General features: G+C 38.4%; 1 protein-coding gene across 1 annotated transcript in view; it reads right to left on the bottom strand.

Annotated features, from left to right (window-relative positions):
- The window catches only part of LOC138693218 (zinc finger protein 121-like), a 54,984-nt gene that overhangs the window by 36,223 nt on the left and 750 nt on the right, over window positions 1–18,011 (bottom strand). Inside the window, exons 2-3 of the mRNA XM_069817011.1 lie at window positions 13,730–13,827; window positions 237–347 (exon numbers count right to left, since the gene is read on the bottom strand). Of these exons, the coding sequence (XP_069673112.1) occupies window positions 237–347; window positions 13,730–13,822 (204 nt within the window). The 5' untranslated portion in view covers window positions 13,823–13,827. The remainder of the gene's footprint in view (window positions 1–236; window positions 348–13,729; window positions 13,828–18,011) is intronic.

The following is an 18,011-nucleotide window of genomic DNA, read 5'->3' as shown; positions in this document are numbered from 1 at the left end:
GAGATTGTTGAATTATAAGATACTTCTGCATAGGATTTGCAGTAGCTCTAATAACTGTGCGTCAATACCCACTGCAAATCAGAGTCCCTCAAGCTGAGAAATGATTGATATAATACTAATGGCATAATGAAGCATCACTGTGAGTATATTTTATGGAGAGCGAGTTTAATGGCAGAATAAAACCCAAGATTAACATCAAGAGGGTTCAGGAGGCAACAATCAATAACATCACTCACCTCAGGCTCACACTTAATGGAAGGGTACGTAATTGACTCTGGGGATTCCTCTGTCTTCACTTCCCATTTTACCGCACATTTGGGGACGTTACACTGCACTGATGACACTTCCTGCACAATACAAACATATTATGACACTGTAATTAACAAGGAAAAATAAGAGGTAGATTAAATATAAAAATACGTCACTTCTTGTTATTTTTTCTTACATCATTTAGTCTTTCATTTACTTATTTTATTTATTTATTTACTGGCATATTTTCAAGAAGCAAATTTAACTAGCATAAATATTAGACGGAATAAGGATAGCTTTTGTCGCCTTGGAATTTCTTATTTCTCTTTATCACAATCTTATATCACTGAATTTGATGCATAGTTTTTCTTTGGTGTTGTGATATTACATGTAAAATGCCTACAGTATTCACAGGTTATAAAAAAGTGAATAACTGACATAGATATTACAGGACATGTGAACAATATTAATTGTCATTCGGTATTCTTCGTTTCACAGCATAGAACTAACAAAAGTGTGACAACAAACGAACTGACAAACACGTCGGTAATCATGGCTTCCATATCACAAGTTGCTTGTTTAGGGGCTCTCTATAGGTACTCTGTGAATATACAGCGTGAATCAAAAGTCTGGAGCCATGTAAATAACTTCCATATGCTTTATTTTCAATTACTATAGGTGTTACTAGTATTTGTAAGACCAGTGACACATTCGATTCTAGCCCTCAGCTATCACAAAAGCCGCCATTTTGGATGAAACTTTAAACATTTAAATGGAAAGTGAGTCATGTAGGTACTCAAAATCATGTGAAATGTTCTGAAAAAAACAATAGTGCAATCTGTTTTGATTTATCTCTAATCATTTTCAAGTTATTTAAAGATAACTGTATGTGTGTGCGTGCGTGTGTGTGTGTCTAATACCTACCCACTTCACTTTTATTCGGGTTCCACATACTGCGGCTAGATGGCAGGACTGTGACCCATTTTCAAATTGCAGACCACTTCAGCGGGCCACATTATGCATGATGTCTATATGTGAAGAGTTATGTCGTGTACTAGGGCGAGTGTATTTTTTTTATTTGGTTATTTAACGACGCTGTATCAACTGCGAGGTTATTTAGCGGCGATGAAATTGATGACGGCGAGATGGTATTTGCAGAGATGAGGTCGAAGATTCGCAATACATTACCTGACATTTGCCTTACGGTTGGGGAAAACCTCGGAAAAAACCCAACCAGGTAATCAGGCCAAGCGGGAATCGAACCTGCGCCCGAGTGTAACTCTGGATCGGCAGGCAAGCGCCTAATAGCCGACTGAGCTACACCGGTAGCTGAGTGTATGTTAAGTGTTAGTGTAAGTGTAGTGTAGGGAATTGGTGAGGATGATGGTGAAGAAGGGAGAAGGGGAAATCCGGTGCCGGCACATAGCCTACTGCTGTCGAATAGCATCAAGGAGGCGCCAGGCTTAACGTTCCCATCCGATGGACGAATCACTATCAACAGTGACATATGCCTTCTCTTCATATGCACTGCGGAGAGATTTGGGATTTAACTGGCATATTGGTGCACAATTTAGTGATTAGAATTTGTGCACCGCCATCTCTCCTAGTCCCGAGGTACTTACTTACTTACTTACAAATGGCTTTTAAGGAACCCGAAGGTTCATTGCCGCCCTCACATAAGCCCGCCAGCGGTCCCTATCCTGTGCAAGATTAATCCAGTCTCTATCATCATACCCCACCTCCCTCAAATCCATTTTAATATTATCCTCCCATCTACGTCTCGGCCTCCCTAAAGGTCTTTTTCCCTCCGGTCTCCCAACTAACACTCTATATGCATTTCTGGATTCGCCCATACGTGCTACATGCCCTGCCCATCTCAAACGTCTGGATTTAATGTTCCTAATTATGTCAGGTGAACAATACAATGCGTGCAGTTCTGTGTTGTGTAACTTTCTCCATTCTCCTGTAACTTCATCCCGCTTAGCCCCAAATATTTTCCTTAGCACCTTATTCTCAAACACCCTGAACCTATGTTCCTCTCTCAGAGTGAGAGTCCAAGTTTCACAACCATACAGAAGAACCGGTAATATACCTGTTTTATAAATTCTAACTTTCAGATTTTTGGACAGCAGACTGGATGATAAGAGCTTCTCAACCGAATAATAACACGCATTTCCCATATTTATTCTGCGTTTAATTTCCTCCCGAGTGTCATTTATATTTGTTACTGTTGCTCCAAGATATTTCAATTTTTCCACCCCTTCGAAGGATAAATCTCCAATTTTTATATTTCCATTTCGTACAATATTCTGGTCACGAGACATAATCATATACTTTGTCTTTTCGGGATTTACTTCCAAACCGATCGAGTCCCGAGGTACAAATTTACATAAAAATTTCTGACCCCACCGGGAATCGAACCCAGGCCGGCTGGTCTGGAGGCAGACAAGCTACCACAGAGTTAACTCGGCGGACATGACACTAACATTAGTTACTGCATCTACAGATATTTTGTAACATAGTGCAGTATTATGGAGGCTTTGGAAAAGGTATTTTTATGCAATTCTCGTAATTAACCATTTGATTAACCTGTGACAGTTTCAATGCATTAACAATGTGCAATCTGTGCAATAATAACTGTCACAATAACAGAAGAAGAAATGTGCCCAATATGTTGTTCATTTTCGAAGACGCACATTTGTAGACGGATTTTCCAGTCAGAGAGAACATTCTGTAGAATAACAAGACATTATGTCGCCAATACAGGAATGGTTTTTCTACTTAACAGGCTCGCTATCCGACTAGTTCGGTAGGCTCCTGTAGAAAGTCGTATCCCATGGTGATGGATAGTATCTAAAAGACGAAACATTTATTTATTTGCTGAGCCATAAATAAAACAGCCATAATACAGCTTTGATAGTATAAGAGCAAAGGCATAAAAGCACTATGTGGTCTGCACCCCAGTGAATCCCTGACAAAAGTTGTAAAATATTTAACAACTTTTCACGTCTTTTCAAATCACGTATATGTGCCTCCCAAGTTAATTTATAATCAAAGATAAGGCCCAAAAATCTAGCAGTGTTTGTATATTGCAACTCCACTCCATTAAGACGCAGTTCAGGATGTGGATGAAGTCCATCATGGTTGTAGAAGTGGACACACTGCGTTTTTAGAATGGAGAATTTAAAGCCATTGCGAACAGCCCATTCTGATAGCACGTTGATGACCAGTTGCAACTGTCGACCGATGGAAGATATCGGGAACTGTAATATAAATTGAAGTCATCAACGTACAACAGAGAAGATACTCGGTCACCCACACAGTGCAATTCCATTCATCGCAATGCAGAAAAGAAGAACGCTTAATACAGAATCCTGCGAAACGCCGTTTTATTGAAGACGTTCGTTAGAAAGTTTGGCGCCTGCAGGAAACTCGGACACACCGCTCTGCCATGAACTTCGCAATAAATGTTGGGAGACTGCCACGAAGTCCCCCATCATGCAGGGTTTGCAGAATTCCATAACGCCACGTGGTATCGTAAGCCTTTTCTAGATCAAAGAAGACTGCCACAAGATGTTCCTTCTTGATGAAAGCATTTCTAATGGTGGTCTCCAGCCGAACAAGATGGTCTGCGGCTCATCTATACTTACGAAAACTGCATTGGATATTAGATAATCTGTTTTCCCACTAGAGTACCCACATCAGGCTCTTGCTTATCATCATCTCCATAACCTTGCATACGCAGCTGGTGAGACAAATTGGCCTATAGCTCCCAGGTAAACAAGGGTCCTTTCCCGGTTTCTGGACTAGGATTACAATGGCAGAACGCCATGCAGATGAAAATACCTCCTCACTCCATACCTTGTTGTACATTCTCAGCAGGAAGAATTTGCCAGCTGTTGGAAGATGGCGAAGCATATGGTTATGGATATTATCAGGTATGGGGAAGTGTCAAGGGACGTGTTTAGTGCCGCATCTAGCTCCTCGGACGTGAATGTGTAATGTTGAGTGTTATCAGATTTAATATTTAATTTTCGTTTTTCTGCAGCATCTTTGATTTTTATAAATTCCATGACATAATTCCTTGAGCAGCTTATTTGTGCAAAATTGGTAGAAAATATTTCAGCAATTTCTATGGAACTGATCATAGTTACGCTATTGTTCAGAAGGCCTGGATTACAGAACTACGTTTCCCCATTATTCGACGGACTTTGTTCCATGATGTTAGCTGGGACATTCTTTTTCAATGAATTGACCTAGTTTCCCAGGACATCTTCTTGGTATCGCACACAGTGCAACGAACTTTGGATCGAAGACGTTTAAACTGGACAAAATTTTCTTGGGTCGGATTGCACTCAAATTGGCATAAGGCACGCTTGCGGTCTCGGATTGCATCTCTGCAGGCATCCGTCCACCAGGGGATAGAGAAGTGTTTTGGCCTGCAGGATGATCGGTGGATAGATAATTCAGCTGATTTTATAGCCACATTTGAGAAATTTCCTACTACGGAGTCCACAGTTTCATGTCCGTTTTCATCGAATGATATCGACTCCGAAAATCCAACCCAGTTCGCCTTTTTAATAGCCCAGTTTGGAGAGCGAGATTCTGCAAGGACGTAAAGCAAACATACGCATTCGGATGGGGTAGTGGTAGGTCGTGAATCAAAGACCATTGGAAATGCGTGGACAAAACTGGGCTACAAATGGAGATATCTATAATGGAGTATGTACCGTAAGCCAAGGATAAATGTGTTGCTTCCCTGGAATTCAAGGTAATCAGATGTAGATGGGTACGTAACTGCTATTTTATTTCCTTTGTCATCAACGGAATTTGAGCCCCAAGAGTGGTGGGATGCATTGAAATCCCCCACTAAGATATGGTGCAGGTACCTGTGACAGGATAAGTTCTATTTCATTCACTGTGAAAGGAGTTTCTGGGGGCATATAGACACAGACTATTGAAAACTGAATGGTAGGTAAAATTATTGTAGTGGCTATGCATTGATGAGGAGTGTTAATATTAATAACAGAGGAAAAGATACTTCGGCTGAGTAGGATGCACAACCTCCATTGGCCCGAATACCAGCAAGATGATCATACTGGTGAACACTGAATCCTGATATGTTCAGGGAATTTTCAGGTCGGAGGTGTGTCTCCTGAAGACATAATGATAGATCAATTGTTGTAGTTCTGTGTATCTGCTGCAAACACCATTCACATTCCACTGTGCATTATCAGTCATTATGTGGAGCTAAATCATCATGGTGGCTTTACAGGTGATTTTCTCTTCGTATCTTTTCTGTGACTTGCAGCCTGAGATTGCTTAGTTACCGACTGTGAAGACTCACTTGCAGTTCATCGCACTCCTGATCGTGACCTTCATCTAGCATTGGATCGAGATCGTGTTCTCGATTTCTCTCCCATATGAGGAGTGCGACATCATGACATTCTTTCAGCTTTAGAATCTGTCCTTGCAGTCACAGTAGGGCTTGATATCTAGGCCACAGCTATCGTCTGATTCCTCAGTCTGAGTGCCAGTGTCCACATACGTCTGGGTTGCGCTTTTAACTCGCTTACCAGGTATACATGCGAGAGGTGGCGTTTGTGGTGACACGTCAATACCCTCCACTGCTTGTTGTAACATTGCGGCATATGATTTTTCTTTCTGTTTTTTATCTGAATCAAAATAATGCTTAATGAATAATATTATCTCTGACTCGGAGCTCTCTACCTGATACTTCGGACATTCCTTAGAATTTGTGGCATGGTCCATTTCAAAATTCACACAGTGCGCGGTGTTGGGACATGGGGAGTCCCCATGGTTACCACCACCGCACTTTGTACATGCGATTTCGCTCGTGCAATGATTAGATTATGCGTATGTCCGAATCGTTAGCACCTAAAGCAGTGCATTGGGTACGGCACATACGTACATATAGGGATACACTTGTATCCAACATATGTGCTCAGGTAAGAGGGATTTCTCGAAAGTCAAGAAAACGGTGCTCAATGGATAAGTCCGTTCATCCAGCTTACGCAATAAATTGTAGACCTTGGACACGGACTGGTTTGCAAGCTCTAGTTGTATTTTTTTTACTTTATTAGGTTATTTTATGACGCTGTATCAACATCTCAGGTTATTTAGCGTCTGAATGAGATGAAGGCGATAATGACGGTGAAATGAGTCCGGGGTCCAGCACCCAGGATTTGCTCGTATTGGGTTGAGGGAAAACCCCGGAATAAACCTCAACCAGGTAACTTGCCCCGACTGGGATTCGAACCTGGGCCACCTGGTTTCGCGGCCAGACGCGCTGACCGTTACTCCACAGGTGTGGACCTCTAGTTGTATCTCCTCATCATTCATTCCATCCAGAGCATCCGTATGAACCACTCCACGCGTGATGTTGAGTGAGGAGTGCCTTTCAACCTTTGTAGGGTACGACCCCAGCAACTTAGCCTTCAACAGCGTCTCACTTTGATTGCTAGTCAAAGTTTCGACGAGGAAGCTGCCATTGCGGAGCCTAGCGGCATCCTTGACTTTTCCAATGAGTCCATCAAGTGCATGTCTCACAAAAAAGGGGCTAATGTTTTTCATTGTTCTTCTCCGTGCCTGTTAGTATAACACTTAGAAATCCTGAAGGCAGCACATACAGTATATTAGTATATTTTCATATTCTCAGGAACCAGATCCATAGAGTTGTTGCTCATATGACCAACAATCGGTGTACCTTTTTTTTTCTTTGGTTCTCCTTGTCTCGGAGCCACCAGCGTGGCTCAGTCGGTTAAGGCGCCTGCCTGCCGGTCTGAAGTTGCGTTCGGGCGTGGGTTCGATCCCGCTTGGGCTGATTACCTGGTTGGGTTTTTTCCGAGTTTTTCCCCAACCCTAATGTGAATATGCATGATAATCTACGGCGAATCCTCGGCTTCATCTCACCAAATATTATCTCGCTATCACCAATTTCATCGACGTTAAATAACCTAGTAGTTTATACAACATCGTCAAATAACAAACTAAAATACAAAATCTTTTCTCAACTTTTTATGAGGGATAGGAGAAGAGGAGCGTTAAGACATATTGAACTGGCCTCCACTACGGAACCGGTGGGGCGGGGGGCGTAAGAAAAAGACACCTAAAAAGTTCTTTGTGGTCTGTGCCGGCCGTGAGGACCCCCCAATGGCCCGATCCCAAGCAACCCACCTCAAGCAAGTTACCCTCCAAACTGGATATTACACACCTAATGGCAAGTCTTACACCAGAGGCGTGTCGCAGTTTTATGCCCCAACCACGGGAATACCGCCTGTGGCTCCCCACTCTACACTGAACACAACCATCAGACTACCTGGCTATCTCCGACCTCGCCCACCAAAACCGGAATAATCCGAGACCGCACAGCTTCAGGGAACTTCTGGTTGATTACACTGTGGCACCTATTAGTCAGCGGTAAAATGTTGGAGTAATATATCCTCCCCAGTGAGCAGAGTCAGTCACCAGGGCCCCTAAATCGCCCCGGGCCCCCATTGGGGCTTTACGTGAATATACTTGACCTCTGGTCCGGGCTCGGCACGTAAACTTGCATATAGGGGCAGTATGAAGGGTCCACTATTGCTTCGTTGCTGGACGCCCGGTCAGCCCACACAATTCAGAAGTCGCGCTCGAAACCGTGGGAGATAGGAAAGATCCCCGCTGGTGAGATGAGAGTTATAAGCCAACGAAACTAAACCTAATAATGAATATAAGTAGGTAGAAGGGGAAGAAATATGAGGCCTAATCAGGCATTCTCAGCAAATTCCGTCATGTAGGCAGATGTGGCTACTCTATACAGGGGGGATGGAAAAATGAAAATGGCTGTGATGTGGTGGGCGTTCCACAAGCATTAGAGGCTGGCGGAGAGAAATATAGTGATGAGAAAAGAAGAAAGGACGAAAAAGGCTGGGTGGTGATAAGTCGCTATATGTACGAAAAGAAATGCACGAGCCACCAACTTGGAGGAACCCACCTCGACCAGTGTGTGTAAGTATGTGTGTTCGTATGTATGTATGTATGTATGAATGAATGTGTGTATATATTATTTTATATAAAACAATCCAGTTATGAGGCAACATTCTCTTCCCTCAAAAAATTCGAAATTTGAAGACATATTTGGAGTCTTGTTGAATAATATGTTCTGCATCATAAACATTTGCAATATAACATCAGTTCATAAAAATTCCATTACAGTAATGAATATATTACGTCAAATGTTACAAAAATATATTTAAGTGTAAGGCAATGTTTGAAACAAAATTAGTGATAACATGGCCGGTTTTTTTAATCTGGCACATATGGAAACGGAACAAAATAAATGCAAATTATAGAACATTCCTTTACCACCTGTTATATCTGAGTTAAACTAACTGTTATTACTCATGAATGATCTCTTGAATAGTTGTTTCTTCATTCTTACAATTTTGGTCCTCGTTTGAAATTCACGTTTTTCTTTTCGATTCTTTACCCTTCAGATGTCCATTCCAAAAGTTCTGAATGATTCCCAGATAGAATTCACCAACAAACTAACACGGTAATGCGTATGATCAACTGCTCTTTAACACTAGGAGGACCAGAGATACTGTCTACCTACAAGGATCGGACCTGTCATTTTGCAGGGTGCAGATTTATTAGGTTTTCTTTCCAAATATTTAACACTTTTGAATAGGAATGTTCTTTTTAATAATTTTTAATGCTTTTAAAGAATATGTATGATTTTTCTCTAGGATATGACATTGTTTAAATTTTAATAACTATTGAGTTCATGTTAAGAAATCTAAGTACAAAAATGAAAGAAATATTTTCCACATTTAAACACTATGCATTACACTATATCAAGAAAAAAAAAAATATTAACAAGAAACACAAAAATAAGCTTCCTTTCATGGTTGTTTATTCAAAGCCACCAGCTGCATCATAACACCTTACACAGGTATACTCGGAACTTGCTGAGCACGGTCCACATACGTACTTGAAGCACTTCGCACACTGATTTTTACTTCTGTTCTTCCCTCTGCATCCTCCATTCTGATATGTCTTGCAGACGTTGCTCTGCTGAGGGGCTGCTACATATCTGGCTGCTAGTTCTTCTCTCAACTTGAATGTGAACTGGCGCCAAGAAACATTGTCACCTGTTACCTCCTTGTACAGAATCCATGCATTGATTGCGGCCAGGTCAAACACATTGAAAAACACATGCATAGGCCATCTACGGCATCCGTATTTCACAGTGTAAAGTCGAGCCATTTGATCTACGATGTCAACACCACACTTAGTTTCAGTATAGAACATCACTGTTTCAGGTAGTTTTTTTGCTGCTGCTCGTTGATGGTAATTGTGTTGTGTTTTGTGCTCAGCAGGAGCACATTCTTGTTCTTTTACACTGATAGGAGGTTAGGGTCATGTCACCTGACTTGTAAATAGTGGTACTGTGCAAGGGCACTGTAGGTGATTTTGCTGACGGAGGAACTTCCCGTCTACTTTTTCAGTGTACTGACTACCGACTATGCTAGTACTCTTGTGTTTCAAATTTTCTCCAAGAGATTTTGCTGTGAAGAAATTGTTGCAAGTATATTTCTTCCCTTAGAAAGGTAGGGCTCTTCCAGAAGCATTACAACATGCTCTGCTAGCGGTACACCTGCAGGACACTCCTCAACTCTATCAAGGTAAGGAAAACCGTTCACCAAGTATTTAGAGCTTGTATCAACAGCCAGCCAAAATTTTATTCCAAACTTGTCTGGTTTGCTGTTTATGTGCTGTATGAGTGGACAGCAAACTTTGCAAGGGAACAACTGTTCATCAACAGTGATGTTTTCACTTGGTTTGTAACATAGCAAGCAATTGGCAATGAAGGTATTCCATATAGGAGTACCAGCTGCAAAGTGATCTGTTTGTAATCTTTGAGATCGTGTGGCTTTCTCGTCAAATCGCAGCAATCTAAAAATTTCACTGAACTGATTTCTACTCATGATGTTCCGAAAAAATGCTGGTCCCCAAACCTGCGACCATAGTAATTTTAGGGGAAAGTTTTTTGTGCCTAATACTCCTCTCACACACATAAGAGAAATAGCAGCTTCCAATGCTTCTTCTTCCAGTTGCAGCTTGTGGAGGAAAAACAGTCCATTGTGTCCCATCAGTAGCAGTCTGAACACTTTCTAAAACAGGATTGCTTGTTACCTGAGAACAATTTCGTCTTCTTCCCCTGTCACGGCCACCTCTAGTAGTTGGAACATTACAAGCCAGTGGTAATGAAGCAGCTGAAAACATAATTCATAAATTAGATACTTTTATATTACAGACACAATTCAATCCAGGAAATAGTGTTACAGAGATTTTTTCATATTGCTGCTGTGATAATTAGAATTGAAGTAACATACTACTGGTATTTATAAATGATGATGATAATAATAATAATAATAATATTATTATTATTATTATACGACGATGAATAAATAATAATAACAATAAATAATAGTCCTGCCTAGGACTCGCGTTACAGAATGCGGGCTGGTTCGATTCCTCATGGGAGAAGAAATTTTCTCATGAAATTTCGGCCAGTGCATGGAACCGGTGCCCACCCAGCATCGTGATGCACTTGGGGAGCTACGATACGTAGCGAAATCCGGTTGCGAATACCAGCTATAACGGCTGGGGGGATCATCGTGCTAACCACACGATATCTCCATTCTGGTTGGATGATCGTCCACCTCTGCTTCGGCATGTGGGCGTGAGGCCAGCAGCCGGCTGGTCGGTCTAGGCCCTTCACGGGCTGTAGCGCCACGGATTATTATTATTATTATTATTATTATTATTATTATTATTTATTTAATTATAATAATAAATATCTAATAATAAATTATGTAGCCTACCTCTTGTAGATGAAGTATCAGCTGGCTGTTCTGGTTGCTCATTATCTTGCCTCACATTATGCGATGAATCTTCATCTGAAGAGCTACTAGTTTCAAATCTGCTAGGAACGTAATCTGCGTCCTTATCAGCGTGGTCTGTACCTTGATTTTCACATAATTCGTGGATTTCGTCAATTTCACACAGATTACAGGGATCTTCACCTTCTGATTCGTTACCAGACATATTCATCAAATAGTCAATTTCTTCTTCTGACAAATAACGATTGTCTCCAGAGGCTGCCATTGTGAAATTGAATTTTCCCCGACGAAAAGAGAGTGTACGTGTCAAAACAACACACACTCAGAGAGCAATATTTTATTTTTAGATACCGACAAAGGACCTACCAAAGAGTGATAAACTACTCGCAGATGTCGAAATAAAATCTAAACATTGCTGCAACAATAGAAATTTGAACCGCATCTGGTGTGTAGGCACAGTCAGTCTGAAACTTGAAACCCATCAGAATGATGGGCGATGGTGCCTCTAGTAGTAATTGCTTGTAACATCCTTCAGAAAAGTCATAAAGGTTCACTATTTTTAGGAATCATACATCACAAAGATAAAATAAAAGTCGTACATTGTGGGAGTCATAGCATGGAAAGCTTTGGAATAATAATTATTTAAATCCGTGGTACGTGGCAGAATGATGGGTCCAGTCCTCCTAGTGTTAATAAAGGGGCAGAACACTAATACATAATCGTCCCTGTTATGTAAAAAGGTTCCATGTGATTTTTCTCAAAAAAAAATTTAATATAGGAGCCTATTAAAAACTATTAGTAAACTTTAAAATCTGAAAGATGTCATTGCTGAAACTAAGATAGCTCAGTGGTTCATTTGCAATAATACAGAAGTACTGCTGAGATAAGATTTTTGCTTGGCCTGTAAAATTAATGATTTGTTGGTTGTTCCCATTTTACAAGAGAGAGGTGAGACAGCATAACATACTTAATTATGTTACATTACATTAGGAAATACAGTAAAACCCCAATAAGACGCTGTTCAAGGGACCGGGTGTAAAACGCATATTAACCGGGACCGTGTATTAGGCGGATATACTAATTTTGACTTATATACAGTAGCTATTAGCATTTTCCTTTATTGAAATACATGATTCATGAAAGGTAATACAGTATTACTCCATTATGTAAACTGTACTGTACGTCAAAGACATTTACAGTATGTACTGTACTTAATTCTTTCGGAAAAAAAAAGCCATTTATAGTTGTTTGCCGTGTGCGTGTTCTCCAAGCCCTCATGTTTACCACACTTCAGTTTCTGCGATTACATCCTCCCGACGTCGCAGCTGCAGTGATTGAGTCGCGATTTTTTATTATCGTTCTTAATGTCGATGATGGGATTCCTAATGAATCAGAGAGTTGTTTCTGAGTAAGAGTACTGTTCTCATCGTACTTTCGTAAGATTTCCAATTTTTCCGACACAGAAAGGGTTTTTCGTTTAACACTCTTGTATAATAACATTCACATACACAAAAGGACAACTGCCCAGCAAAAATTTGCAGAATTTTATTGCAGCCGAGTGAGGAATGTTGTTTGAGAGAGATGGTTTGCAAGAGGGTGAGGTATTGTAACTGTATGTAGGCTTTAACCACGCAGATAAGGAGTTAAATAAGAGAGCGTAACAAGAGGATGGGGTATACTAAGATATGAAGTATGAAGGTTTAAATGCGCAGGTAAAGGGTCGAACACCAATACTTTTCAGGTTAATGGCACCAGTGAGTTCAATGACCAAGATGTTTCATTGCTGTTACAGTACATTGCTGAAAATTACATCGAAAATATTCCACAAAAACAGCGTATTATGCGGGACTTGAGCGCAACAATTGGGATATTTTATAAAGACGTTATATATGAATTGTTCAGGGACCGGACAAAAAAAAGCGTATTACACGGGATAGCATAATAAGCGGGCACGTCTTATCGAGGTTTTACTGTAATTAGCTAAATTTTTTTTACATGCATTTATATTGCATGTGAGAGACCTGACCAGCAAAGTGAGAGAAGTTAACAGATTTGGAACATTAAACATCACATCTGTTAATCTTAATTAATTACTAGAAATTACAATCAAATTATCTTCTGTACAGATAATAGTGTAAGAGGTGACTGACACATTTACAAGGACTCATCTAAGTACGTCACCATAATGCTACAATAGAACTACATATGTTTACCACATGTATTTTACAGTTCTGCACCTACTCTCAATTCAATTTCTTTATCTTACATATTATACTCATTAAATATAGAAATCATTAACAAATTAAGATTATTTATAAAACGTATTCTGACTGAAGGTTATCTTAAAACTTACTTTAGACAGTGAAATTGTATGAAAGAGCAAAAGAGAAGCATGTAACACGTGACATGAATGCAAACACGCAACCGAATGTAGAATAGAAATATCTTAGTCTATACACTGAAAGTCTGCTAACTATAAACTAGGCTATATACCCATATAACTTCATGTCATATTCTACAATGTTATACATGTCGGATATAAAAATTAGAACCAGCGACTCTTAATTTACCTCTGATAAGAGCTTCTTCCCATCTTTATCAGTGTTATCACTAAACTGTATAGCCAACGGGTCGACCTCTGGTTCCTTCTTCACCACATCCATCGGGACTGTAACAGACATTTAAGTGTTGACACTGTTTCTATTGTTGATTTGGTATAACCAATTTCTGTGGCTAATTTTAATATGTACTGGTACTCTTTGTTAAAATTTGATATTCTTAAGTGAATATTTAATAATTTATCAATTAAGAAACGGAATTTACTGTTTTTGTGTGTTATGGGGTGGACAGAAGAGCTGTGTGTACTATGGTTGGTTGTTGTAGGTTTGCAATAAATATCAAAGGTTAGTTTGGTTGTTCTATGGTGATTTTTATATCCAGGAAATTTATAGAATTGCTTATACTGTCTTCAGATGTAAATGTAATTTTGGGATGTAATTGGTTAAAATCATGAGCTATGGATTTAATGTCTGAGGTAGAACTTTCGTATAATATGAGAGTATCATCAACATATCTATTATATGAAACAATATTATATTTATGGGATAGGTTTTCATAGATATTATTGTTTCCTAGATTTTGTAAGAAAATCTCGGCTAGTAGATCAGACAATGGGTCTCCCATGGCTAGACCTTGTTGCTGCGAATACAATTACGGTCTTACTAATAAAAACTCTATATACAGACGTTTAACTCTCTTATACTTATACAATGAGTAGCTCGTTTATAAGTCGTGTATAAATTCCTTACTAATAATCACTACATACGTCGTGTATAACAGTATAACTGTTACGCAGCTACGTCATAGTTTCGTCATTACTTCGTTACGAAAGGTAATAGAATATCTGAGGTTCTCTACTGGATCCGGTAGAGCGCTCTAATGTGGCGTGTTAAATATCGATAGTACAACTGGCTCTAATCGATTACCACACTACATTTTGGTCAAAGAGTACAAGCTACAGCAATATTATTCTAATAATTCTATGATCTTTGGTTTGTTCTTCTGTGGTTACAAGGTAAACATCATCATAAAATGACAGTCGATACGAACAGCTGTTAAAGGGGCGGCCATTTTTTCCCTATATACAACGCTTAAACAAGGGGTTTCTTGTATATAACTACTGCAAAGCAATTCCCATTGTGTAGTTACAGCCTGTTTATACGTCCATAGCTTATTCACGGTTTATTAGTAACGTTTTCTGTCTCAACTTTGCATAAGTCTCGTATAAAAACTATACACGGTTTATTAGTAAGACTGTTATTTATTAAATTGAAAATAATTTTGACTAACAATAAGTCATATTCGTAATAAGTGTATAACTTGTTCTATTAGTATGAGATGGAATTCTATTTGCTCAAGATGAGATTGAATTATTTTTAAGGTTTCATCTATGGGTATGTTGGTATAAATGTTGGTTATGTCTAAGGAAAGAAGTTTTGTTCGGTTGATTGTTTTTAGTTTTGAAATTCTATTGAGTAGGTAGGTGTTTTGTATTCCTTAACGTGTGTTCATTACTCATAAGTATATTTTGTTTTAGGATTAATGAAGAAATTTGTTAACTTTGTGGTTAGGAGCATTCCTGCTATTTACTATTGGTCACATGGGTATGTCCGGTTTATGAGTTTTGGTAATGTTTTAAACGTGGGGATACTAGGATTTTTCATTATATATTATTGGTACTTGGTGGTATTAAGTCAGGTGGAAGAATATGTTACTAACTTTAGTTACAAGTCAACAAATGTGTCACGAAAACAAACAGCTAAAAACAATACCATTTGTGATACAACACAACAATGGAAGCTAATTTTCTTAATTGTTTTATTTCTACATTTTAAAAACCATCATTTATTATTTTATATATTTTAACTATTTTATATGTTAACTGATTTTAACCTTGACATTGTTTGTACTCTAGTCTTTAAAAGTGTTCATATATTGTACCAATCATATCTAAATGATCTGAAGATGACAAAACATTGCCGAAAACGTTCATCTATGTAACATTGTCATACAAATTTAATGAATAAATTTCACTTAGCATTTGATAAGCTATTATTAGACGGCAAACATATAATAATTTAATTTCTATATCTTAGCTTATCAGAACCCACATAATATGTCTGTGAAATTCTACTGACTGAGCTACCCAGGAACTCTACCAGACCTCGACTCAATTATTCCCTTTATATCCACATACTTCAAGTGGGTTGACAAGACATCAGAGACCCAGCATTGAGTGCACACCAAGTTCTGTGTGACTTAAATTTGTGGTTTTCTGTTAATGAACAGTGACATGTATTATACAAATCTGGCTTTCAACCCAATTGAGGTAAAATAATTGAGGCTGGGTCTGGTAGAGTTCCTGGGCAGCTCAGTCAGTGTAGACAAAGTTGGCTTAAAATACTGCAAGGTAAATATAAAAGGTACAACAGCATGACAATTTCAATTCCTTTATGATGAAAATTCCAATATTTGTAAGCTGTCTTCAAATGGTAATTTCTTTCACTGTCATGTATCTGAACCAATTAAGGGAGTTCTGATTTTAGTGATAAAAAATGTATACGCTCTCCAATTATTTCGCAGGATTCTTCTTAGAAAAACATATTCGAAAAGGTATTCTCTTTTAATAACCATTATTTTCTGTTGTATAGTTATTCCTTCTTATGACTGCATATATAATTCAGAAACTAATGTATGATTAATTTTGAGTGGTGTTTTATTTGCTTAGTCTCTAGCCACAGTTAAACGTCCCATTATACAGCATTCCTTTCCATTTACAGCCAATTTGCAGACATATCTAAAATTGGTAATTTCCTAGAAGACGGGCAAAATCCAACATGGCTGACGAAAACTACCAAAACGTTCTGCCAACTATGAAGTTCAAATGTCACCAAACATTACAAAATAAAACATGGAAAATCAAACATATATTCATATTTTTAAGGAAGACAAAGCCTTTCAAAAAATGAAAATATGTTTAATTTTTCACCTCTGATTTTTATGGTGTTTGGTGGCATTTGAACTTCATAGTTGGTAGTACTTTTCTGGCAGATTTCATCCGCACTTTACCCCTACAAATCACTAAAACACAAAACAAAACAATAATTTATCACCTAATCAAACAAAATTCAATCCTCATTGACGTCTTCAAAGACAACCACTTCACTTGCATTATGACACAGGCTTCAAGGCAATCTAAACTTAAAGCATGCAGCCAACAAAGAACTAAACCACCACTTTGTCGTACAGTCAAGTTCACATAACTAAACCATGTATTTACACAAAATGAAATTCTCTTTGAACTCTTATTACACCTTAACTTGTACGGAGAATTCAATGAACAATTCCTTGGAAACACAGGAACAGTTTTCTCGTCAACAATCGATACAATTTTTATTCACCAGCGAAAGAACTGAACCAAAATCGACATAAAATTTAATGCTCTGGTCTATGTTCACACATCTTTCACAAATATCATAAAATGACAAACTTTCAATAGGTTTACCCATCAGACACAATATAACACCACTCACGTCAAACAACCAAGAACAACTTACTGACGTCATTATCCATTCAAAATTAACGAAAATTCTAGAACACATGATGACAACTATAACCAATCAAATCGAAGGAAAATCATAAAATGACAAACTTCCAATAGCTTTAGCCAGCAAAACAGTATAACACCACTCACTTCAAACAACCAAGAACAATTAACAATGTCATTACCCATTCAAAATTAACGAAAATTCTAGAACAAATGACAACTATAACCAATCAAATTGAAACATCATCAATGCGACACCTCGTATAAAAACCGAGAACTGACATATAAAAGTCACTAAAAATCACTAACATTTAACTCTAAAGTAAAAAGGTTGGTAATACTTAGTACATTCAACCAGGTGCCCGTCTTCTATGAAATTACCCTAAAATTTCAATTATGAAAGATAAATAGCTATTATATTATTTATATAGGGCTACTCACTACATAGATCATAATAAAAGGCTATATAATAAGTAGCAAACCATATGTAGAATTTATTTCACTTTTAGCCAAAAAGTGAGAATCAGGACGGAAATGTGTCTCTAGAAAAACTGCTTCTGCCCAACATATTTACTGATAATAATACATTTCTTGTACTAGAAGAAAACGAAGTTTGATAAAAAATAAATGTGTATCTATATATACAATTAGCTGCTCTGCAAATATGCCCACCATACAAAATCTTTAACACTAGAAAGACAGATTGGTCATTCTAACCCCTTTCCTTATTTATGAGCACATTATTC

The sequence above is a fragment of the Periplaneta americana genome, chromosome 17, assembly GCF_040183065.1.
Source record: "Periplaneta americana isolate PAMFEO1 chromosome 17, P.americana_PAMFEO1_priV1, whole genome shotgun sequence".
NCBI classification, from domain to species: Eukaryota; Metazoa; Arthropoda; class Insecta; order Blattodea; family Blattidae; genus Periplaneta; species Periplaneta americana.
Note: the sequence above shows the minus strand (reverse complement) of the source record. Positions and strands in the feature narration are given on the sequence as shown.